At 55.1% G+C, this 24,705-nt stretch overlaps 8 protein-coding genes across 8 annotated transcripts; 5 read left to right on the top strand and 3 right to left on the bottom strand.

Annotated features, from left to right (window-relative positions):
- Positions 1 to 1,951: 1,951 nt before the first annotated feature.
- Positions 1,952 to 4,601, top strand: E0L32_004736 (uncharacterized protein; the record flags this gene model as incomplete). The annotated part of the gene is made up of 4 exons (XM_031139179.1): positions 1,952 to 1,964; positions 2,102 to 2,681; positions 2,749 to 3,042; positions 3,098 to 4,601. The coding sequence occupies 4 exons, from the start codon at positions 1,952 to 1,954 to the stop codon at positions 4,599 to 4,601; spliced, it is 2,391 nt and encodes a 796-aa protein (XP_030996889.1).
- A 1,360-nt stretch (positions 4,602 to 5,961) lies between these two features.
- E0L32_004735 (uncharacterized protein) lies at positions 5,962 to 7,126 on the top strand (the record flags this gene model as incomplete). Its single annotated transcript, XM_031139178.1, has 2 exons — positions 5,962 to 6,027; positions 6,125 to 7,126. 2 exons carry the CDS (start codon positions 5,962 to 5,964, stop codon positions 7,124 to 7,126), a joined length of 1,068 nt encoding a protein of 355 aa, XP_030996888.1.
- A 1,340-nt stretch (positions 7,127 to 8,466) lies between these two features.
- E0L32_004734 (uncharacterized protein) lies at positions 8,467 to 9,885 on the top strand (the record flags this gene model as incomplete). The annotated part of the gene is made up of 1 exon (XM_031139177.1): positions 8,467 to 9,885. The coding sequence occupies one exon, from the start codon at positions 8,467 to 8,469 to the stop codon at positions 9,883 to 9,885; it is 1,419 nt and encodes a 472-aa protein (XP_030996887.1).
- Positions 9,886 to 11,598: 1,713 nt separating this feature from the next.
- E0L32_004733 (uncharacterized protein) lies at positions 11,599 to 15,696 on the top strand (the record flags this gene model as incomplete). Its single annotated transcript, XM_031139176.1, has 9 exons — positions 11,599 to 11,757; positions 11,934 to 11,955; positions 12,523 to 12,896; positions 13,009 to 13,036; positions 13,100 to 13,206; positions 13,279 to 13,869; positions 13,935 to 14,404; positions 14,463 to 15,225; positions 15,301 to 15,696. The coding sequence occupies 9 exons, from the start codon at positions 11,599 to 11,601 to the stop codon at positions 15,694 to 15,696; spliced, it is 2,910 nt and encodes a 969-aa protein (XP_030996886.1).
- Positions 15,697 to 16,154: 458 nt separating this feature from the next.
- Positions 16,155 to 17,437, bottom strand: E0L32_004732 (uncharacterized protein; the record flags this gene model as incomplete). The annotated part of the gene is made up of 3 exons (XM_031139175.1): positions 16,155 to 17,093; positions 17,170 to 17,265; positions 17,381 to 17,437. 3 exons carry the CDS (start codon positions 17,435 to 17,437, stop codon positions 16,155 to 16,157), a joined length of 1,092 nt encoding a protein of 363 aa, XP_030996885.1.
- Positions 17,438 to 18,065: 628 nt separating this feature from the next.
- Positions 18,066 to 19,982, bottom strand: E0L32_004731 (uncharacterized protein; the record flags this gene model as incomplete). The annotated part of the gene is made up of 3 exons (XM_031139174.1): positions 18,066 to 19,248; positions 19,304 to 19,667; positions 19,739 to 19,982. 3 exons carry the CDS (start codon positions 19,980 to 19,982, stop codon positions 18,066 to 18,068), a joined length of 1,791 nt encoding a protein of 596 aa, XP_030996884.1.
- A 608-nt stretch (positions 19,983 to 20,590) lies between these two features.
- On the bottom strand, positions 20,591 to 21,056 carry E0L32_004730 (uncharacterized protein; the record flags this gene model as incomplete). The annotated part of the gene is made up of 3 exons (XM_031139173.1): positions 20,591 to 20,734; positions 20,810 to 20,949; positions 21,029 to 21,056. The coding sequence occupies 3 exons, from the start codon at positions 21,054 to 21,056 to the stop codon at positions 20,591 to 20,593; spliced, it is 312 nt and encodes a 103-aa protein (XP_030996883.1).
- Positions 21,057 to 21,465: 409 nt separating this feature from the next.
- On the top strand, positions 21,466 to 24,364 carry E0L32_004729 (uncharacterized protein; the record flags this gene model as incomplete). The annotated part of the gene is made up of 3 exons (XM_031139172.1): positions 21,466 to 22,957; positions 23,014 to 23,170; positions 23,224 to 24,364. 3 exons carry the CDS (start codon positions 21,466 to 21,468, stop codon positions 24,362 to 24,364), a joined length of 2,790 nt encoding a protein of 929 aa, XP_030996882.1.
- Between the last annotated feature and the right edge of the window lie 341 nt (positions 24,365 to 24,705).

Genomic DNA, 24,705 nt, shown 5'->3' with positions numbered 1-24,705 from the left:
CTGTGCGTAACAGATATGTCGACTTGCGAAAAAAGAGCTCTACGAAGCTGCTAGGGTTAGAATTCCGGTCAAGATGGAGTTGGCGATGCACTGATGCTGGGCAGGCGTACCGGTAGGTCTGGTAGGAATGTATCTGACTTTATATGATGGGCGACAGAATGGGTTTGCGAAGGATGTTTTAGATGAGAGAATCAAAAAGCAGGACAGGTGACGAGGTCAAGAGGTAATGACGACTGTGGTCCAGCGTGTCCACTTTGGCGAAGACAAGGCCAGCGAGCTTGGACTTGGACCTGACTTGGTGCGTGCGGCGCTGTACGGGCATGTGCTTATCCGTTCAAGTGCGAAGGTACGGAGTAGGTACTTCGTACATTGATAATTGGTGCGTCGGTCTACCCTCACCTTATCCCTAAAAGGGGGGGATAAGAAGGGCTTCTAAACCTGTGACGTGGGTGAAGCAGGGGTGGTTTGTGCCGGGTGCGGTGGAGCCGGACTTTGGAAAGCTCGCAACGAAGCTAAAAACATGCCCACCACCATCATCATCCTTCCCCTCTGCTGCTTTCCTTGTCGCGGCATCTGACTGCTTTATCTACAGTATCTACTACCTACTTCTAGGGAGGCTCGTTTGCAGCAATCGCCCGAAACTGCAGCCCAAGCCGCCTGGCGAGGTTAGCCAGCCCTCGAGATGTGCGTAGAGGACAGCAGATAACTAAAGTAGGTACTCGACCAATGCGCCTGGCTTTGTTTTGGCCCATTATCATATGTACGGACTTGGCTGCAAAATAACGTTTTCGGGATAATCGGCGACTCGTCCTGGGTGGAGGTATCAAGTACAAGTGCGAAACCTTATGGCAGAAGGCTGAGTAGGACCAAGCACAGATAAGGTTGGCGACTAGGTGCAGCACTCAGCTCGGTTTGGCTGCCCTTTGGCACGACCATGAATAAGTAATAACATCAGGTTGTAGTACCTACTTGGGATAAGAAGGAGGACAAAATCCAGAGGGAGAGCAGACACAACACCATATTATTATTAAGGTAGGTACTTGGGTATGTAGGCAGTTCGAAAGATCACAAGTAAGCTGCCAGAATGTGGGGTGGATGGATGCTTGCACATCAGAGCTTGTTGTCGATATTTGTTGTTGTTGACCGAGACTGGATCTGTCATTTTAGCAAGGCCATGCCTACGGGCGGGCTAAGGAGAGATGGCTTGGATGGGACTCTATCAGCGAGGGAGCTCGGCTACTCGAACTCGAGCATCATCTCCAAAGCTCATACTTGCTTTTAGCCACCTGTAAGGAACAAATGCCATGAACTGCCAGGCAGGTGAGAAAACACAATAATAACCAAGACCAAAACAATGAACAGCCACCTGCAGCCATCAGAGGTTGGAGGGGCTGGTGGTGGTGCTGCATGGCATACTTCGTACTTGTAGAGCAGGGCACAGTGGCATCCATCAATATCCCATGGCCTGATCCTGACTGGCTGGCGCTGTCTCCAGTGGCTCCGGCGGCTCGATTGGGTCAAAGTCTCACTGGGGCCCCACCGAAATCTCATTGAGCCAGTCCATTCCCGCTTTCCAGCCCTCCGAGTAATTCAAGCGGTCCCCTTGGTGACAGACGATCTTCGATCTGGATCAAAACAAATCGACTCTGCCTCCAAACAATCCCGACCTTACATCTGCGCTCTCGCCCGCAAATACCCCCCCCTTCCGAGCTAAACCCTCGTCGACCATTGCAGGCTTGTGCATGCTGCTTTGATTCTGTGCTCTTCTTTTTTCTATCCTATTTAATTCCTTCTCTGCGGCCCTATCCGTCCGGTTTGCACCGTTGTGCGGTCCAGGACGTTGCGCGCGCTGACCCATTTTGCGAAAAACAGGCCCCATGCTTCTGTTTTGACGCCGGTGCAAAAACCCGCAGGGTCCCAAAACAACCACAGTCAACAAGACCCTTCAACCATGGATTCGACAGGTAAGGCTCTGCGCTTCATCGCTTCTCCTTTTCCAATACCCTGGCGACTTTATTCCGACAGGAACTAGTCACTTCAGTCTTGTGTATCTTTGTTTATCTTGTCGCCGCTTTGACTGACTGATCGCAATCGACGACAGACCCGCAGGCAATGTCTGCAGCTTCCCGGCCTATCAAGGCGAGGAAAAGGCCTCAGTCCAGAGCCTCGACAAGTTCTATTCACAGCATCACAACACAGCCGAATCTTGAACAGGCCTTTGACGCCCAGGATGTTTACTCTGCCCAATGGCTCGCCAACGCTCCCGGTCAGCATGTGCCCGCCAATCAACAGATGACCCCCGAGGACATGATTCTTCATGCTGCTTCTCATCTGCAGACATCCAGGGAGTTTTCCATGGACTCAACAATGACGCATTCCGCTTCCTTCCACCAGCATCCGGGCCTCAGCCGCCAATTGTCAACCGACAACTATAGTGCCAACAACAGCTTTGCCGACGACAGTCAGATGCTGGACCGGGAGATGAATGAGGATGGTGATTCGATCGCTGGCGGCCCCGTCGCGGCCAAGCCTTCAAGATCAAGTGCCAACAATGAATTGGAAATGCGCCAACTGTTCTCGTCGAATAAGCACCGAAGCTTAGGCGACGTTGCTGAAGAGCTTCACGGAAATGAGCGAGGCCCCAACTCGGAACGCACCCGCCAAGTTTTTGCTATGCTCTGGTAAGTGCTGACCTACGCAGTATGGCCACCCGGGTTTCCAGAGGTCTGACCGCTCGTTGCATTATAGGATCAACCAGGTTTGCTCAAAGGGCAAAGGCTCCGTCCCCCGAGGCAGAGTCTATGCAAACTATGCATCAAGGTGTGCCACAGAACGTATCACCGTTCTCAACCCAGCCAGCTTCGGCAAGCTTGTGCGAGTTCTGTTCCCGGGGCTCAAGACCAGGCGGCTAGGCGTTCGCGGCGAATCTAAATATCATTATGTCAATTTCTCCCTGATGGAGGAACAGCCGGATGTGAGGGAAGCGCCGGCTCATCCCCAAGTGCCCTTGACAGAGAGCACTAGCTTTTCGCAAAGCTTCAAGTGAGTAACCATCGTCGCCGTTTTCCTCGGCTTCTTTCTGACAGAACCTACCTAGTACGCTACCCAACGCGTCAACCAGGCGGCCGGAGAAGGACTCCTTTTCTGCTCCCAGCAACGGACAAGCGGCTGAAGACCCTGCCGCTCGTTTGGGCGAGATTACTTATAGCCTGTACAACCAGCCAGACGTTGCCACTGTCGACCAGTTGAACTCGACAACCACGAAGACGACACAACAGCTGCGCTTCGCCCCAGACTCGGAGGAGCCGTTCCAGCAATCGGATCCTCTCCTCCTTCCCGGCATCGAGCCTTTCCTTCCCAGTGGTACCGACCCAGATGCGGCCAAGTCGCTGACCGCGCTCTATCGCTCTCATTGCACCTCGCTCGTCGAGTGCATTCGGTACTGCAAGGAGAAGACTTTCTTCCACCTTTTCACATCGTTCCAGGGGACTCTCACCATGCCTGTTCAGAAGTTGTTTGCCAACCCTGCTGTCGCGCCTTGGATTGAGGAGTGTGATTTTGTGCTTTACCAGCGCATGATGCGCATTCTGTCGGGCCTGACGCTCCAGGTGGTGCCTAAGCCTGTCCTTGATACCCTGCGCAATGTTTCCGAGAGACTCGTCCCACACATCCGAGAGTCGTTCCAGGGTCAGCCTCTCCACGTCGTTCGTGCCAAAGAGGCTCCCGCCACCATCTTCGCAAGCCTGCTTGACCGCACTCTGCGTGTGAATCTGACAGCACATGCGGCAGCAAACATGCTCTCCAACCCGGCTAATCGAGATCAGATGTATCTCGACTTTATTCGCATGGTTCGTGTGCGCAAAGTGGCCGAGTGCGTGCCGTCTCGCGCCATGGATGACGTCGTCAACCTACTCCTCACGGAGCTGCGTGATCTTTTGGACCCAGTCAATGTTCCTTGGGAGATCGAATGCCTCACTCTCCACGGCGACATGGCTATGCGGAATGGCAGGCAGTCGCAACCAGACCTGCCATCTGATCCCAGCGCAGCGAATGTGCTTGATCGATGGGTCAACTTCTTGCACTCTCTGCCGGGCCGTTTCCCGTACGCCTCTCATTCAGACATTGTGTGGGTTGTGCAACGGGTAGGAACCCATATCATGCGGGATCTCACCATCGCCCAAGGTAAGAGCTTCGGGTCCTGGTGGGTGACCAAGTGCTGGGTCGACGAGATGATTTCGTTCCTGGCAGAGCAAGGTGGCTTTATCACGCAAAAGGCGACGCAAGCGGCCCTCGACATCGCCAAGAAACAGACGTCTAGCAAAGAGATCAGCCAGCAAGGATCGAGATACAGCAGTGGCAGCGACGACTTCAACATGAACAACGTCTCACAATCGCAGCCGGACCGGGCGCCATTTCCATCGGCACCGGTCCCAAACAACCAGGACGTGTTGGGAATGAACTCGGCTAGCCACGACGACAGCGGGATTGGCATACGTACGCCCGAGGAAGATTTTCCTATGGACAAGTTTGCCTTCTCGTCGGCAGAGGCGCAGGATCTCATGGTGGACGCGGATCTGCACCACGAGGTCGCGGCGATGTGATGGGGTTCCCGACGTTTCCGTCCTTTTCGTTTTGGCGGGAGACTCGTGTTTTATTAGATCTGGTGTTGGCGAGCTATACCTTCTTGTATTCATGATTGGATGAAGCGATGAAGATACGACAAGGGATACCTTTCTGTATCTAGGTTCTGGGTGGGCTTTTCCTACTGGTGTTCTGTGTTGCGCCCTCTGATCTCGGGCTATCAAAAGGGGGGTCTCGGTAGGGTGTTCTTGGGAGGTATATCGGAAGGACGTGCACCTTTATCATGTCTTCTATCGTGTCGATGTCCAGTGTCTTGGCGCTCTGTTGTGCTTTAACGCGCGCGTGTGGTTCTGTATGAAGCCGGAGCTCGGTCCATGAACATAGCTGGCCAGCAGCATCGCGACCTGGAGTCTTGGAGATGATCCGTACACTGCGTATGGATCCATCCAAGCCTCGGAAGCGACGGGGAAGGGAGCAGTAATAATTGAATCTTCTTGATGATGCACCACGCGCTTATAATGCACTCACCGTGCTAACGTTAATGGACACGGGCTCGGGTTCGCTCTGTAGACGACCCCGAAATGCACGACTTACGTGGTGAGACTCTCATCAACTCGCCATTGAAACACAGCTGGGAGAACAGCTTGGCTCAATACTCTGCTTGATACTCTGCTCTGCTGGGCAAAAAAAGTTGACACTTGCTCTTATATCCATCCAGAACGGGAAAATGAGCTGGAATGTTCTGCGCCTAATTAACACCAATTACTACCTAGACCTTACCACGGCTACCATTTTAGCGGATCACGGGAGCTAGTTAACGACGCCAGCATGAGTTAAGGCTGTTTGCACATGTCAGCATGTGAAAGCGCCCCAGCAACGTGAACAGAGCGGGGGAGTGAGAGATGTTTCTGAAGCTTCTGTTGATTTGTTCGGGCCTCAATCACTCTTCCCGTCTATTCATCTCTTTGTTATTCGTCAATGAATATTATTTCCCTTGTCAGTGATTGGCATCATTCGCAACTCGCCTAGCCCTGGAAGAACTCTGACGTGGGATACTAGCTAACAAGGCCGGGTCCGTATGGATGCTGACTTGCGCGCAGGTTGGCTCCATATTTAGACCGGGACCCCGATCCAACCACCGGGTCTGACCACAAGATTCCACGAGGTCCCTCCTCCATCTCTCAACGGCGGTAACACATAATACTCGTATATATCCTCTCCCCGCTTCCTGGACTACTTTTCTTGTTCGACGTTTCATTTATACTTTTGTCCTTTTACCTCCCTCCGTCTCCTTGCCTCTTCACAAACCGTCATTCGAGAGCAAGCCCGCCTCTTCTCCAACACCTGAACTGCCCTGGCTCAACGCCGTTAGCCACAACCATGGTCAAGGAAGTCGAAGGGACGTACAAGGTCGAAGGTCTCGACCTTTACACCAAGAGCTGGCTGGTAAGTTTATATCGCGTTTTTGCCTTGAGGCGGTTTCAAATCACCGTCATGCGAGCCGCGAGTAAGGCTAGCAGAGCTAACACTCGCACCACAACAGCCTGACAGCGACCCTGTCGCAAAGCTCCTCATTGTCCATGGCTTCAGTGACCACAGTGGGAACTACCATGAAATGGCCGTCTGGCTTGCCGAGCGTGGCATCGCCGTCCACTCCTTTGACCAGCGCGGATGGGGTCGCAACGTCAAGCGCTCCGCTGACCGCGGGCTCTGCGGCGGCACCGACAAGGTGATGGGCGAGATCGCCGGCTTCATCCGCTCGCACCTGCCCGCGGCGCCCAACTGCCCCGTCTTCGTCATGGGCCACTCCATGGGCGGCGGCAACGTGGCCTGGCTGTGCACCGACCCGGCCCTCGAGGAGGACGTCCTCAAGCAGGTGCGCGGCTTCATGCTCAACGCGCCCTTCATCGACTTCCCGCCCGAGACGAGGCCGGGCACCGTCAAGGTCGTGCTGGGCAGGCTGGCGGCCCGCCTGCTGCCGCACCAGCACCTCAAGCACATCATCCCGCTCGAGATGATGACGCACGACGCGCAGCGGGTCCAGCAGTTCCGGGACGACAAGCTCTGCCACGACACGGGCACGCTCGAGAGCATGGCCGCCCTGCTCGACCGGCACCTCATCCTGGCGCCGGGCAAGGTCCTCGTCCGGCCGGGCGTCCGCAGCCTGTGGCTCGGCCACGGCACCGAGGACGTCGGCGCCGACTACGGCGCCGCCAAGAGGTGGTTCGAGATGCAGACCGCGGTGCAGGACAAGACGTTCAAGACGTACGAGGGGTGGTACCACGTGCTGCACTGCGAGGTCGGCAAGGAGGAGTTCTTTGCCGACGTGCGGGACTGGATCCTGGCGCGGTGCGGGGATGGTGCGGCCGCCGCCGCCCAGAGCGAGGCCGTGCGGAAGGAGGAAGAGGGCAAGCCGGTCGAGGTGGTGGAGAGTGCGGAGGCCAAGAAGGTCCTCGCGGAAGAGGCCAAGGAGGAGGCCGATGCTGTCAAGGACGCCGAGGTCGTTGGCAAGGCCGACAGTGCTGCTTCCGGGTCGAAGCTGTAATGGATGAGGTCGGATATCGGAAGGCGCACAATGACTGTAAGTGGTCTTGTTTCTGATTGAGAGAGGGGGACTTGTGCTTTGGCAGTAATTGAGTTTGCATTGTAAACAAACTGGTGGTGTATGATAGAGCTTTGTTAGGATGCGAGTTGTGATTATATTGAATTGCAAACATTAGGTCCTTAATCATTATGCTAATTCGTAATACGTGCTATCTCGACGCCCAGATTTCTTTTATGTCCCGATTGTAGTCATCCAAGGTATCTGTATTTGAACATGAAGTCTGTTGATTTTCAACAGAACCACATAGCAAGCTTTTGAGAGCCAAAATTCGATCCCATTTGGTTGTGAACCTTGATGACTTGCAACGGTTTGTCCGACGGAGAATCCCTGTGGCTGAATCCCATCTGCTGGTTCCTGGTTGGCGATTCGAGGAGCCTCTTAGGCTGCAACAGGGGCCCCGCGTTTGACTGCTGTGGAACTGGCCTGCTAAGATCCCGGCAATGCCCGAGTTTCAGGCCCCTTGCCGGGCCTATAAACACCCCAACATCCCCAGACCCCCATATCCATCCACGGATGTTTCGACAAACTTGCAAATGTTCATCAAGAGCACCTCCTGCTTGCCTTCTGAGCCATTTGAAAGCGAAGCTCTGTCCACTTACACATCTTGCAGCGATGTTCTCACTCGAGAAGATGCGGCCTTTTCAAGCATCCGACTTCGGTCTAGCTCCTGTACGCCAGACAGACCCTTCTGTCCAATCATGACACTGCCAATGGCCACGGATAAGCTAAGCGGGGGTGACGGACAGCCCTCGCTGTAGGTATTCGGTCCATCCTCAAAAGTTGTGCTGTGAATTGGGCCTTAGCTGAAAGAGAGGCAATCATGTCTTTGAAGCCTCCTCTTCTCTGCCCACTTTTCGAAAAGCTTAGCGCAGTTGCTTAGCTCTTCACCGCCGGCCGTCATAAAGAGTTGCAAGTGCTTTCCCTTGGCTCACCACGACATCACAGGGCGCAGCAGGGTCGAGCGACATTGTGAATCAAGTGAATTCACTCCCATTTTTCATCCCTTAAATATACGTACACAAGCCATCATCTGGAAGTCTCCTGCTTGTCCCTTTTCCCTTTGGTACACAGGACGGCACAAGCGCAGAGCCGCATCTCTTGGTCACCCTCACCATCGGCGCTCAGCACAACCTCAGCTCAGCTTCGGACTTTCAAAGCTATCACGACCGGCGATAGCCTGCCTTAGCTGGTACACACTCCGACTTGATCTTGAGGTGCTGGCCTGTGGACAGGCCCGGCGAATAGCTATGAACCCTCCCGACCTCTCCTCGAGCATCACGATGCATCCGCATCCCTTCCGCATTGAGTCAGCCCCTCCCTCTCGGTCTTCCAACCACACGCCAGTCTCGGCCCATCGTCACGCTACGCTCAACGCCTCTAGTACCGGTGTTGAGACGACAGACCATGAGACGAGCGATGCCGTCGAGCGACACCCGTCTGCTGTTAGCGACGTTGAGAGCCAAGTGACTGCGGGAGCTGGAGCTAGCGTGGGTGGTCGCCTGCCCAGGTATAACCCCGAGAACGATCCCTACGGCCTCTCCAGCGCGTACAAGACGGAGAAGGATCTGGAGCGCATCAAGGCAAACACATCGAGAAAACGGCAGGACCGGACCGGGCCTGGGTCTGACCGCAAGAAGCGGACGGGAGGTGTCCTCGCAGGCTGTGTCCCATCAGCCGGCCGGTCAGCCATACAGGCAAAACGCGTTCAGACGTTTTATCGCAAGCAGAACGATGCCATTGAACGCCTGCTGAAGTCGGTTGAAGAGCACGTGGCCGAGGCTAAGCAGGAGCAGGGCGAGGATCTCCTGAAGTACCGTATCGCTGTTTGGGGCTCGTTCATCGCCAACATCATCCTTGCTGCGCTGCAGGTCTACGGCGCCGTCGCATCCGGCTCGTTGTCGCTCTTCACTACGATGGCCGACTCCATATTCGACCCTCTCAGCAACTTGACGCTCATCTTGTCGTCACGCGCCGTCCGCCGCGTCGATGCATCGCGGTTCCCCAGCGGCAAGGCACGGCTCGAGACAGTGGGAAACATTGTCTTCTGCTTCCTCATGATCTCTGTCTCGCTCATCCTCATCGCCTTCTCGTGCCAGGACCTCACGCAGCGCGCCAAGGAAGGTGGCGTCAACGACTTCCACCTGCCGTCCGTCATCGCCGTCGTCGTCGCCTTCAGCACCAAGCTTGCGCTCTTCCTGTACACATGGGCTCTCAAGGACAAGTACAGCCAGATCTTCATTCTCTGGCAGGACCACCGCAACGACTTGCTGATCAATGGCTTCGGTATCCTCACCTCTGTGGGCGGTGCCAAGCTGGTCTGGTGGATCGACCCCATGGGCGCCATCATCCTGTCGGTCATCGTGTCGGGCATCTGGCTGCGCACGGCGTTTGCCGAGTTCATGCTGCTTGTGGGCGTGGTGGCCAACGTCGAGACGCAGCAGCTGATCACGTACGTGTGCGTGACGCACTCGGACATGATCCGGCAGATCGACACGGTGCGCGTCTACCACTCGGGCCCCCGCCTGATCGCCGAGGTGGACGTGGTCATGGACCCGTCGGCCTCGCTCATGGCGACGCACGACGTGGCCGAGGAGCTGCAGTTCAAGCTCGAGAGCCTGCCCGACGTGGAGCGGGCATACGTGCACGTCGACTACGAGACCACGCACAAGCCGGAGCATGCGCTGAAGAAGGACCTATGATCCTCGGCTGTTTTTTGCTTTTCTACTCTTTCCATTGGAAGGCGCATCATTCCTTCGGGGGTTGCATAGGTTGTATTGGGAGCGTCATACTGCATGTGGCTGGCTGGCTGGGATTTCTTCGAAGACTTGGCCAATTCTTTGAAATGTCAATACAGAGATCATTCATCAATCATCAATCATCATTGTGAGGTTTCTTTGTGATGCAAATGAGGGGGTATGCATACGATAGATTACCTAATAATTCGCATGACGATATGGTCCATAGAAGAAGCCTTGGGAAAACAGATCTAGTGCATGCCATAGGCAAAGGTTGCGGGACTTGACAGCAGTCGATCGTCCAGCATCATTGATTGCAGAACCAGATAAACTTGGCCTGCGCCGCGCGCATGTCACAACTGCCCCTCCCCCAGCCATCTCCCCGCAGGAATCGGCTAATGCAAGCATTCTTGTGACCTCGACATCGGGAGGGCTATTGGCGACAAAAGCCTGCTCCGTAAAGGAAAAAAAGACCCTGCAGGAGGGGGAGGGTGGAGGCAAAGCGGCTGGCGACGATCTTGGACGGGAGCAAGAGGTTATGCTCATGTGACGGGCCTACGATCGTCATGGGTTTCTGGGTGGCAGGTCGCGGTAGTGCGGCGGTCAAGACAAGTTTTCGGGTATCCCGTCAACCCTGCTTTTGAAGTCCGAGGGCCATCTGGATGGGGGGTTTTGCAGGGTAGTCTGCACTGCAGGATATTCCAGCTCAGAGAGTTCCCGAGAAGGTGTACCCAAGGGAGTAGTAAAGGCCCTTCGCGACTTATTATATCGGGACTGATCAACATGGCAGAGCTTCTGGACTCTGTGTGATGCAATCGCCGGCCCGGGCTATTTTGGCGGGGTAGGTCATTCTGCATTCTCACTGGTAGGGAGGTTGGAAGTCAAACTTGCATAAGAGGACAAACGGCTTTTTTTTTTTTTAAGGTGGATTGAGTTAGACCGGAGATGCATGCAGTTCGGTTCTTGGGGGTGTGTGCCCACGCGATACCGACTTTACATTGCGCCTTGCTGGTGACTGGATCATCTTGTTGCTCATCGACTTGACAGTGGCCCGAGAACCCGCATGGCAGATAAGATAGGTTGATTGGCTGATTGGGGGGAAATGCCATACTTATCTGCATGTTACAAAGTGAACAGTCACTCGTATCCAACCTTGCTCGGGCAGAAGTCCTCGGCAAGGGGAAACCGACGACCCCTGCGCTCGAGATAGGGTTTTCTTTGACATGTTGAGCTCGCTGCGCGTTTTGTTTGTCACCGGAGGAAATTAAAAACAGCACACCGGGCTGCCGCGCCGAGAACGAACGGGCAACACTGGCGGGAAGGGGAATCTCTCGCTACTTTGTGACATAACTATGCGCCCACTGCTCGGGTGGGACCACCTTTGCTGCAGGACTGCAGCCGTTGATAGAGTGTAGACGGATAGACCGGGGCTCTCATTGGGCAATTGCACGGGTTCGTGTTGCACGACACTTGTCCGGGGAGGATGGATGGCCTGGAGAGACATACCTAGGTAGGTAGAGAGCTCGGGGGACGGGAGATGGGAGACGAGAGTCGTTGAGACAAGATGATGGATATCCATCCGTCTGTCAACGCGAGCAGGCCATTTAGCCTGCCTGCCTGCCTGCCTGCCTGCCTGATCGACCCGCGTTTACCTCTGCTGCAACCAAGTGCACCAATATGCGCGTGTCCCTCTGTGGCTTGTTTCTGGACCCTGAGCCCTTTGCAAGTCAAGAAGTCAAGAAGCTTGTCAATCCTCGCGTCGACACTAGTCTGCCCACGAGGCCGCATCTTGACGCTCTTGTTCGCCCAACTGGCGATCAGGTTCAACTGTTTCCGGTAATTTCCCAGGGCTCGATGATCTGATGGCGTGAACCTTGGGGAGCCGTCGCTTGGCCTCGTTTCTCTGGCGGGCCCCCCCTGTCTCGTTGCTAGTGTCTTGCTTCCTCATGGGTTCCGTTATTATCGTTGAGGGCGACCTCCAGCGACTTGTAGTTACATGTAATGTAGCTTAGCTACAAGTAGGTAGCTACCTAGGTAGGTTGGTGTGATCCTACCTCGTAAAACCCACTCCCGTCTCCAATTCCCAACTTTAAAGTAGGCCTCACCTCTTCCAGTCTTGTTCACGATGGGCATCTCGCCAAATCCATTTCATCCGCTTGAAAACTTCCATCCATGCCTGGTCTGGGCCCGACTACCGTCGACACACTACGGAGTAGTACTAGAACCATACGCGGCGACCTCCTAGTGCGCTAAATCGAACGTGCTAAAGGAACGGCTAGGCAGCTTTTAGCGGGCCTTGGCAGCTCTTGCTCCTACCTGTGGTGGGTCTTCCCGATCGTCTGTGATATCAGCGCACCGGTTGCAACCCCTGTCGTCAACAGCGCTGCTGCTGCATGTGGGTGTGGGTGGGGGGTGAATTAGGTGGGAAAAGCCCATCTTTGCTCATCGAACAAGCTAACTAGCTAGAGGTTTGCTGCCAAAATGACGAGGGTCGGGCTTCTACTTGTACTTGTACGTAGTGTCGTAACAAGATCCTGGTACTGCACTGCACCTCTCTGCTCTCCGCCTGTCTACTTAATCTTGTACAATAACTACGTACAGTCGCGCACTTTACGGACCACAACGGACCACAAGGTGGATTGTCCCTGCCCTGTTGCTGTTCCCACTTGTTGCCGTCCCCATTTGGTTATTTTGCTGCTGCTGATGTGCCGGCCTGTACTTCCCCGACTCTTTTCCTTGCTCCACCAGCACCAGCACCCGCACCACTGCTCCTCGTTCATGACTCTGGTGTTTTGAGACCTCCCGAGCTCTCCATTGCTCAACCCTCCTGCACACCTCAGGTCTCGCCGAACTACACGTCTGGCCGATCCCAGTCCTGGCTTGCACGCAGTCAACATTCCGGCCAGTCTGGCGTCGTTAACGAGGGACTGTTGCACGCAATGGCAGTGCAAGGTGGGGAGGATATCTATGCTACGGTAAGTGGGCGCGGGCGCCTCGCGATGCATCCTTCTCTTGTGCATGATCTCGGAGCTCCTCCAGAACCACGACAACGCGCGCTGCAGAGGCTGACATGTCTGCAATCCACAGCTTCTCTTGAGCGATTCATATCTGCCCGGTAAATTCTGCAGCTCCATGTCCCTCTTGCCCGCACTCAATTGCTGATGTAGTGGTTGTGCAGGAGCTCTGGTCCTCGCCCACTCTTTACGCGATGCGGGCACGACCAAGAAGCTGGCCGTTCTGGTCACCCTCGACAGCGTTTCGGCCGAGGTCATAACACAGCTCAAGGTAAGCCCTGGCTCCCGGGTCCTGTTTGTCAAGCGCTTGCACTGTGCTAAGATTTTCAATGCTTGGTAAAAGGCTGTCTACGATTACATCCTCCCCGTCAACCGGATCCAGAATCCGAACCCGGCGAACCTGTACCTCATGAACCGTGGGGATCTCCACTCGGCCTTCACCAAGATCAATCTCTGGAAACTGCTTCAGTTTCGCAAGATCGTATACATCGACGCCGACGTTGTCGCCTACCGGGCTCCCGACGAGCTCTTTGAGCTGCCCCACGCCTTCGCAGCTGCGCCGGATATCGGCTGGCCTGACCTCTTCAACACGGGCGTCATGGTGCTCACCCCGAACATGGGCGACTACTACGCCATGATGGCCATGGCCGAACGCGGCATCTCTTTCGACGGCGCAGATCAGGGCCTGCTGAATATGCACTTCAAGCACGACCACCACCGGCTTTCCTTCACATACAACGTCACGCCGTCTGCTCACTACCAGTACATCCCAGCCTACAGGCACTTCCAGTCCAGTGTCAACATGGTCCACTTCATTGGCGCCGACAAGCCGTGGAAGCAAGGGCGAGAAGCCAATACTGGCAGCTCTCCGTTCAATGAGATGGTTGGAAGATGGTGGGCTGTCTATGACCGGCACTATCGCAAAGAAACACCAGTAAGTCGGCCACGGATGGGTTCAAAAGATTGCCATGCCCACTTTGATTCTGACGTGACCATCAGACCGAACCAGCTTCTTCGGGGCAGGCCCAGCCATCTCCGGAACTGGTGCAATATTTCGTCAAAGGCGAATATCATCCAACAGTACCCTACGTCGTACCAACCGGCGAACCACCACGACCGCCGGCGACCGCACCATCCCACGGTCAGCATTACCACCACCACCACCCACCGCCGCCCTCGCATAGTCAAGATCATCACCACCATCATCAAGAACATCATCATGAAGAACATCATCATGAAGATCAGCACCACCACCATCACAACGCGCACCCTCCCAGCGAGCCACCCTCCCAGCAGTCTTTGCCGTCGTTTGCGTCGTTCTCCCACCCCAGCGAGTCTTTTACTACCGTCGAGGCTTCAAATACTGAGGCTCGCGAAGAGCAGGTTTCGGAGCCCCACCGGGGGGCTCCTCGACAACCGTCACCCGAGCCTCCCCAACCACCTCCACAGCCTAGTTGGGACGCGCAATGGTACGGACACTCTTCCCTCAAAGCCATGAAAGCCTCGCACTAACAGACACTCCATCAGGCAACCTCCGCCAGCGAACTCCAAGCCGGAGGCTATAAACTTCCCGCAGACTCATTACGAGATGTCTTCTGACGTCACGCACTTTGTCGCTCCAGAGAGGTATCCAAGCCCCCCAAAGAACATGTGGTACGAAGTCCCCAAGGACCCGCCAGCGCCTCCTCGACAGAAACCGGCGGCGATCTTCCCTTGGGAGCGTCATCAGACTCGAGCCTCGCGCGTGTTCCTCAGCGACGAGCCTGAAGTCGAGCATGTGCCCGAGGGATCGACGACCGAGACTACGGGTCAGTCCAGCGCCTCTTTCGGCGTGCGAGCGCCAGCTGAACAGTCCGTGACAGAAACATCATCTGCGGAGCAAAAGAGCGAACCAGTAACGCCCACCACTCCTACCATCCACGTCACTCCCTCAGATCCATGGTCTTCTTTCACGCGCTCGAATGCGTGGGATGACGTGCCTGCCATTGAGCGGTACGTTGATTCTCTGCAGAAGCATCGGCGCGGAAAGAGCCTAGGCACCCCTGTGAAACTGGGTGGAGTTGGTGCAGGCCGAAGAGGCCCAGATGCTCTTGAAGAAGCCATCAAGAGGCGTGGCTCCAAGGTCACCGACTTCCCCAGCGAGGTCGAGAGACCGAGTCTTCCCGTCACACCGGCGCCCGTTCGCCGGCCGAAGTTCTGGGGTGGTGGTGCCTCAGGCTTCGGAGATGACGAAGACGAAGACGATCAGCTGCTTCCGGCCGCGGAGGGCGTGCCGAGGCAGACTGACTGGGTATGTGTGCATGGAATTAGGTGGACTCCTGCAGACTGCCTTTGCCAACTAACTAACATGCTCCGTGACACTAAGGATCCAAGCCAGCAGCTGGAGAAGCTGAAGCAGCAGCATGAGATATTGCTGCAGAAACTGGGCAGCCCAACGCAGGAGGAGAGTCGTAAGGATATTCCCACACGGTCGCTGCCTTTTGGGTCCGAGGGTGTGAGGTCTCCGACGTATGTAGCACATACATCTGATGTGCTCAGTCCCAAGCCTGTAAAGCCGAGCTCTGGAACGAGCCCGGTGCAGCAGATTCTTGCTGAGCAGCAGGAGATTAGCTCTGGACCGGGAGGGCCGATGAGATCGTCTGTCCCGGAGCCGAGCTACCACGGACCTGGCGCAGCCTGGGAGAGGGATGAAGACGTGCCACTGCACCAGCTGACCCCTGCACCACCGACTGAAGAGGAACGAGACGTGTTGGACACGTAGCCATGGGGGGCGGAATTGGGTGATTGCACCTGTCATTACCTTGCAAATTATTATATTTTCAACAGTGAGCCTAGCAAGCTCGTTTCCGTTTATATGAGACCTGGGCCAAGGTCGATCAATATTGTACGATAACGAAGGGAGGAATCAGGGCTCTTGGAGGACAAGGCTAATTTGTCGAATTCGTCACCGTGGATGGGTCGAGTCGTATAGGCTGTCTGGCGACGGCCTATTGTGCGAGGCGTATAATTTGGGCATACCGATCTAGCATCATCATTATATATGCGCTTGAAATTCCGCGTTTTTTTTTTCTCTCGTCTCTTACGGCGGCACCATGATCGCGGATAGTGAAGACATGGCATCCCTATCCTGCCTGCATTTTGGTGTACAAGAAACCCCCTTGGCTGGTGGTTCATGCCATTGAGGGCCGTGTAACGTTGTACATCCCCGTCTCAAAAGTGTCACCACCACTTCTCGTAGAGGACCCTATCCTTCTCCATGCCCAATCCGTCAGCGGAGGTCAACTCCTCGACAAGTGAGTCTGTCATCGTAGGTAGCCCGCAGACATAGACGACGGCCGAGTCTGTACTGCCTGGCCCGCCCATCGCCGCCACAATGTCGGACAGCTCGATCCTCCTCGAGAGGACGGGCACGTCAGGTCCGATGCCGGCAACCGCCTTGTCGGATTGCTTTGGATCACCACCACCGTCAGCGTCCTCTCCGTCGTGCCCGGTGAGGAACAGCGTCATCCGGCCTCTCACTTCCCTCCGTCCGAACAGGCCGACTAGCCTCTCCACGAACAGCATCTTGCTGGCGTCGCGGCGGCCGGGGCCGGGGTCCTTCATCGAGTACAGGAGGTGTACTTCTACTACCACCCCTCCGTCGTCCGAGTCGGGGCTCCTGCCGCCGCCGCTGGCTTTCCCCTGCCGCCGCCGCTGCTGCTGCTGCTGCTCGGCAATGTGTGCTACCATGCTGACCAGCGGGTTCACGCCGACGCCGCCGGCCACGAAGACAGCGCGCCGGTGGGGGAGCAGCACCGGCTCCTCGTCCGCCGCCCCTTGGTGGAGGTGGTGGTGGTGGCGGCGGCGGACGGGAGGGTAGACGAAGCTGCCGCCGACGCGGATGCGCAGCTCCCGGCCCAGGATGGCGGACTGGTCTTCGCGCCAGAGCCAGGCGGCGGCCGGGTTGTCCGGGGAGCGCTGGACGGCCAGCTCCAGGTAGCCTGCCGCTGTCGCTGCCGGTGCCGCTGGCGAAGATGAAGATGAAGATGATGGGCGGCGGGCGAGAGATGGCTGGGACGTGATGGTGAAGCCGCCGGCCTTGGGGACGCCCGGGCAGAACGTGTCTAGCCATTGGCCAGGGAGGAACTGCCCGGAGGGAGTGAGGGGCAAGCGTGTTAGCTTGGGAAAGGGGTTTACGGGACCTTGGGAAGAGGGTGGAGGTGATAAGGGAGAGAAAAAAAGAGAGGGCACTAACTTTGATCTCTGGGGCACCGTCCGGGATGCTCAGCCGCAGGATGCGGATCGTGTCGTTGATCTGGTCTATCCGGCTCAAGATGACGGTGTGTAGACCCTAGCATGGGAATCCAAACTTTTGGTTAGCCGGGCTGGAGTATTTTCACAAGGCTCGCCGTGTCGGGTCATCGGAGAGGGGACGGGGAGATGCTTTCGGAGGCCGGATGACGCACCTCGCCTCTCGGCTCGTGGGCCGTCCTCTCCTGGTGACTTGTCTTGCTGCCGCTCATTGTCCTCGCTGGTGACGAATACAGCCTTGTAGCCAACTCGCGAATTCTAAACAGGTTGCTGATCACGGCACTCTCATGCCATAAGCCGAAAGCTCCCGATGGACCGGACTTCCGTCCGACTCGCTGAATCGTGGGACGAGACAGATGAAGCATCAACTGCAACTACAAGCTTCTCGGGGGGATTCCAAGAGTAGAATCCCATTCGGAACACAAGTTTTGTCTTTTAATGGCGTGTAATCTTCTGTAGTTGAGCTTTCAACTCTGGTGATGACCCGAGACAGGTTAGTTTCATGGAATCATGTCTCAACCCCGCTTAGAATAATAACTCTTGTTGTCTTAACCAACTTCATACCTATCCTACACAGCCGTTTAGACCCAACACATCAACTTTTCTGTTCACGTAATACTTGTCTTGGTAGAAATTTTCACAATTCTTGAAATTACCGGGAGTCATCTCCATAGAAAGTACAAAGCGAATTATTCGTCAAGATGCAACCGCAGGTCATCAAGTTACAGGGCGACCGCAGACTGAGGTCAACCAAATTATCTGGCTTGTCTACAAAACCCCGATTCAATAAGTCAATAACTCGTCAAAGCTGTTGATCTGGAAATTCTGCCAAGAACAAGCTCAGATCCAGTTCTCGCCCTCCCTGCAAAGACCACGGGCGCCCTCTAGTTGTTCTGCAAGACGGCTCCGAGGCACTGTAGACGTTTGAGCCTTCGTATCTGGCTTCTCGTCCCGGAACTTCCAGGAGCCGTCAAAGAGCGTGCTGATATGCGGAAGCCGCCGCGGCTGGCGCACTCTACCAGGCTCCCCACGATTGTGATGTCGGCTGATCCGTGTCGGCTGCCTCGCCCAGTCACCCGAGGCTACCTCCATTCTCTCCAAATGCGACGATCCGACGCCACCCTCTGCGTCCCGCGCCACCAAATGCGATGAATATCTTGCCTCAAGAGAGCCTTTGCTCCTAGGTCTCGCAGGTGAATATTCGGCCATTCCCTTCTCGAGCAAGTCTCCTGTGGTCACGGCGTAGTCGTTCTGTCGCACAAAATGATTGTGCTCGCTGCTTGATGGCGGCGAGGCAGAATAGTCAGACAATGATACATCAGTCGAACTTCGTTCGAGCTTAGAGAATTCCTGCAGGACGAGACTGCTCTGAGAGGCAGGCAGACGTGGATCATGCTGGGTCACCACCTCCAGCTGCTGAGCGACCCCGAGTTCAAATTGCTCCCCCAAGAATGACTCGCCATCAATGTACCGTTGCAGAGAAGGGGTGACAGACACTTTGGATGCTGCCGAGGAAACGCGCGAATGCTTTTTGGGGCTTTTGCGGCTGCCGTCGTCCTCTTTCGTACATTCCGCCGGTGGTAGCTCGGGCAGTGGCCTCTGAAGATATGACTCGAGAAATCCGTCTCGCACGACTTTACTAGGCTGCGGTAGCTGAATGCTCGATATTTTCTTGGGTGCGAGCTCTGGGGCATCTTGTAGCAAGGCGGATGTATTTCGCCAGTTTGGGTGCATCGGGGCATGCTGAGGCGACAGCTCAATGGTAGTGTCGACGCTCTTAGACTTTCCGTCATCAACTCTCGCGTCGTGATTTGCTCCATTTTCAGGCGTGGCGGAACAAAGGTGAGGGGCGGGCAATGAGAACCGGTAATTCTCGCGGGGTATCAACTGCAGGTTCTGCAGATTTGCCCACGATCGGTAATGGAACCGAAATGTGGCATAGGGGGAGTCCCTAGGGTCGACAAGGAGATAGTCGTAGAAGACAGCCTCTTCTGGTTTATCAAGAAGCCCGTCACTGATGATACTAGTCGGCAGGTCAGAAATGGAAGGGCATGTCTCGACTATAACATTCTACTCACCCTATGCCATAGATCTCTGGCGAGCGATGGGACTCCAGTGTCGGCGCGCGGCAATTTCGCCCTTTGGCCCGGAAAGTTTGGATTTCAATGAGCCCGCCGTCCTCGGCAATCGACTTGTACTTGGTCTCCGGGAGAAATTTGAAGTGTCTGGTCTCAATGCCATTCGCTTTGAGATAGACTTCGTCATCTCTGTAGTCATAGTACTCGCTGGGCTGGTAAAGAGCTCGATAGGTAGCATTTGATGTGACAGACCGAAGGTCAATTCCCCATGATACGACCCTTCGCCCATTGACGAGGACCTTGAAGAACAAGTACTTCTCCGACGGGGCCTTGTTGATTGTATACTTGAAGAAGAACCTCGTGTCTGCCGGATCCAAGTTTTAGTATTCTCTCTGCTCTGGTACTTGGAGAGTACGCAAGGGTCACAGTATATACCTGGGAGGGAAGGGACGTAGACTGATATCGCTGGATTGGTCTTGGCGATGTGATCAGCTGCCTGACTGGGAATAAGCGAAGCATTCGACGCCGAAGCTGTGACACCAGTGTTCCTGGCACTCATGCGAACTGGGCTGCTCAGTCGGACAGAAGAGCCGTCGGGGTGCGGGAACTCTGGTAGTTGGACATCGCCAGACTCGGGCATGGCCACGATAGCGACATCTATCCCGCGTAAGCAAGGCATCGTTGCAGATTATGACATTGCCGACGTTTAGAAGCAAGTAAGGTGCCCTGAAATGAGACGAGACAGAGATTGGCCTCCGCCTGACTCAAATGAAGGAGAGTGGCTGCAGGTCAATGAGTTAATGAGATGAGAGAAAGGGAGAAGGTGCGATTCTTCTGCACCTAAGGAAGGAAAGAGGGGTATCTGAGGGTGAAGGTCACCGCAGAGGTTCAGGATTCCATCAGATCTTCTTCAGACCTCAGTTGAGTTTCACTTCATAATAATTGCCCGTTGTATTTTCCAACCTGCTGTCAACCCCTCGTAAGAGTCCCAACTGCAAGATAAATCGCTCTTGCGCCACATGAGGAGATCAGATCGGTACCCATCGATTTTGCGTCCCTGTCAGTCAGTATCGGCTCCTTTATGAACTCTTTCCCGCCCCCATTGACATCGCCACTGCGCCCAAATTAGAGGTTATCGAATGGATCTGGATCTGAAAGTGTCGCTTCACGGAAAAGAGACGAATCGGAACGGCCGCTTCGAGACAAAAGGATGCTTTCCCATTTGTAGCTCCTCTAACTTGATACACACACAGAGATTCGCCCATCATACACAAGTTTTGCCAACGTTCATGAGCCCAGCACCTTCTTGGTATCTTCCTCCTTGTTCAGCAGCCCCAGATTCCGTATTTGACCGGCGCTCGGCGCATCGTCTCTCGCATTGGCTGTTTCGGCCTTTCGGTATGCCAGTTGCAACTGCTTGACTCTCGCAGCCTGTTTAAAAACGCATTGTAGTTAGCTTGCAGTAACTTTAGGGGACAGAATCCCCGTGGTTGCTCAAGATCGGACCTCTTTCTTGTGGTGCAGGCATTCGTAGTAGTCCTCGAGAATCGGCGCACACTTCTTCTTGCCAGAGTCGTCCTCGCTGGAAGTATTGACGACGTAGCAAGCCAGCACCTCTTGCCAGAACGGGAAGCACCGCGAGGGTCCTGTGCAGCAGGTTAGTCGGCGGTGGACGGGGGGGAAGGCTAGTAGCCCAGAGCCATTGGGTATCGATGAAGCACTCACCTCCGTGGAGACCGTATCCAGAAGCCATGGTCGGGTTCTTTGATGCTTCAGAGAGACGGTGTGGTTGGTATGACCAAAGGCAGAAGTAGTGTTTCTTTCACAACGGCGGCAGCATTGGATGAAGTCGGCTCAAGTGCTTCTGGGCTCCAAATTGGAGGCAGCTCATTCGCGGATGCAGACCGGTGAGCACCGTGCACAGACCCACCACTTCCCGCGCAGCAAAACGATACACGCACAGTGGCCACCAGCCTGCTACCAGACCTTCGCGCTTGGGGACCGGTAGGTACTTGGGTACTTCGAGACCCGATGATGTGCCCACTCGACAACCAGGAAAGACATCACGACTGGAATCCTCTCGTTCAAGCCGCGGGCAGAACCGCACAACCTCGTCGCCTGCATCATGATCTAAGCTGAAGCTGTCTCTCCTGTCCGAGACCATGGATCTGGTTCTTTCTGCCCCAAAGACCATCCTGCTCGCTGTGCAGCTCGCTGCCAAGGCCGATATTGACAGCTTGGCCTTCCTGGCAGAGCAGCAGAGCAACATCCTGCACAAGGAATTGCTGCTGCGCATCCTACTTACTTACCTTCCAAAGTCCTTGGAGACCCTCAAATATGTCTCGTTCATAGAAAAGATCGAATCCGGCGACTTCACCGACGTACAACCAGCTCAGCTTGACCTTTCAGCCGTCAACAATCTCACAGAGGAGGAAGCTTCCCGCAGGGTGCGCAAGCTTCGCCTGCAACAGTTGACGTGGCCCAACTCGCCGGAACAGCTTGCAGATGATCCTACATCTTTATTTCTACTGCGGCGCGCCTATGCAGTAGATGAAGAGGCCGGCCTGCTCGATCAACTGCCCGACCTTCTCGTGCCGTTCCTACAACGCTCCTCCTACATTAGGCGATGGCTCGTTTCTAGCCTCCTTCCTCTGCTTCGCCGCAATGTCGAATACCACCCCGAAAGCCCGCTATCACATACTATTGCAACCTTTGAACAGTTGCCCGACCGAGATGCGGTTACCCAGTTGCTCTCCCAAACCGGCATGCACGAGCCTAACTATCAGTTCACTGGACGAGATTTAAAAGGAATGATAGGCCCTTGGTTGTTGGAAGAATCGCGATGGCCGAATAGGGATCCGACTACACCGCAATCGTCCGTAGGCAAGAGCGACTTCTGCCCTGGATGGGAGCAGGTTCTCCAGTGGCTCACGTACCAAGCTGCAAAATCATGGAAGGTCGCTGTCAGTGCCATAGAGCAATGGGACGGGCCTAGTGAACTGGACCTGGGCGGGTACGGGACCATGTGGCTCGAGGACGCCGAGCAGGAATACTTGGAGCGAAGATACGCGCAGGCGGCGATAGCATGTGCGTATCTCATACCCGACACGTCTGACGAGGCGCTTAGTGGTGCACACAATATTGCTGTCAAGATCATGAGTCTTCTGGACCAAGATCCCGCTCCGCCCTTGCACACATCAGCTTCCTTGTTGTCACCGATACCCGAACTCGAAGAGACCGATTTGATCTCGGTGCAGAACGCAAAACACCTTCGGAATGATCTTCTTAAGGACGACAACACTTTGACGTCACCAACCCCCCAATCCCTTCAACTTCTCCATGGCTTGGTATTGAGTGCGTTTCTCATAACAAGACTTGGTGTTCCTTGCACTGTGAGGAGGGCCGGCGAGCTCGTTCTGCTCCAGGACGAGCGTGAGCAGAGGTCTGCTGCTATTCAACTCATCAAGCATATCACACATAACACACAGAAAACCGATGACAAACATTGGATACAGATGAGGAATGAGATATTATGGCTGCGCGACTGGGGTGCCGAAGAAAGAGCAGAAACCTCACAATGTCTTGGTGTATTTGGGCAAGTGAAGAAAGAGTATCTAGAGGTCGAATTTCTGAAAGCTCTTCTGGCAAACACTCGTATGTCGAAAGCGAGCCACTCATTGTTACCGGAAACGGATACTGACCAGACACAGGGTACACCCTTGCAAAGACGCTCTACGAAGACTCGACAGACGCTCCGCTGCCGAGCAAGGTTATCCAGGATACTGTATATGCGGCAGCACTCAATGCTTACGACAATGCGTCAAACCCGAACCGCACCAGGGGCGGCGTGAAAAAGTGCAATGATATGTATGAAATATCTCCGCACTCCTTATTTCCTTCGCAAAGCTAATGTGAATCAGACTACACTCCTTCCCACGAACTGTAGATCGGTCACTCGTAGCCACCCAGAGGATAGAGGCATTGCTGAAAGCAACACACACATTGAGCAATTATCGCCTTGTGCTGAAGAAAGGCGAGCCGTTCACACCAGTCGTTCTGCGGGTGCACTCAGATCCAATCTCGATCATTGGGAAGGTCTTGGAACAGAATGCCGGAAGCTATACAAAGATCCAGGAGTTCTTGGACTTGGGAGCCAACATGGTCGAGGCCGGACTGACGGTCAAGGACCAGAGCGGTCATTCTACCTTGACCGCTGAGCAGGAACCGGAGCAGCGCGTGATCTCTGAACGGAGAGTCACCGCCATGTGTGTCGATGCAGCCCTTGAGGAAGACGACTTTGAGACGGCATACTCATACATTGTGAATCGCATTGCCGAGTTGCCATCGTCCACTCAGAGCAGCAGGTCCACACTGGCAAGCCACATCCAAGATGAGTGGTCGTGGAAAGCGGCATTACAGGCCGGCAAGTACCGGCGGACGGAAAGGACTGTTCGGCCGACACATCTTGGGACCACGAGTGGTAATCCAGAGGTCCGGCACCTGGAGCAGCGTATCGAATGTCTTGCTACAGCATTACGAATTGCCCCGGCTGCGACTCTCCAGGAGATACTTAATTCATATCGTCGTTGCGAAGAGGAGCTCGACGCTGCCGCGAAAGCGGAGTCTGAGCAAGAGAATGCATGGGATGACGCTGCCGATCGTCAGGCGATGCCTGGCACGTTCGGGACCAGTCCCGGCCCGGCTGGTGTGTTGACAGGACGCGCAGCAGCAGCAAGTGGCTCATCAGGAGGCCGCCAACAGTTGCATAATGCCGAGGAGGCGCCTCTGTCGCTGTTCGACCTGTCTCGAGCGACAGCACGTCTGGCATCGAGGAATTTTGCTGCACTATCCAGTCTGCAACAGTCAGGACAGACGAGATCCGGAGAACAACCCGGCGCTTCTCACCAAGGAGGTCTTGCTTCTGGTGATGACGACAGCGAGCACCACCAGCGGGTGAGGAAGAGAGATCAGTTGCGGGATGCTGCGATGGGAACTCTGGTATCGGGTGTGGGCTGGCTTGTCGGTGCTCAGCCTGCGGACAGAGGCCAGGAACGAGAATAATGACGGCGGCGGCCCGGCGAGGCCATGCATGACGGCAAATGGCATCTACGGATTTGAAGGACTGTGATTCTTCAAGTCGTCTGGGATGACCGTACAGAGAGGCAGATATGTAGACATGGTTCACGACTGTAATACCCTAACAAATTGAAGTCCCAAGTCAAGGTATACACTGTATGTAACGTTGGTGCGACTTGCTTGGAACCTGCATTTCGGTATCGACTCGCGATTAGCCCTTGAAAACCCCGAGTCAATGTCCGAGAGGACTGAACGGTTACACATCCATTGCACTTTACAAGTAGTAGCCATGATTCACTAACGAGGATTTAGTGAGGATTTAGCGC

This window comes from Thyridium curvatum (genome assembly GCF_004353045.1).
Source record: "Thyridium curvatum strain D216 chromosome Unknown NODE_23_length_467585_cov_82.455940, whole genome shotgun sequence".
Taxonomy (NCBI): Eukaryota; Fungi; Ascomycota; class Sordariomycetes; order Thyridiales; family Thyridiaceae; genus Thyridium; species Thyridium curvatum.
The sequence above is the reverse complement of the archived record's forward strand: the minus strand, read 5'-3'. Positions and strand labels throughout refer to the sequence as shown.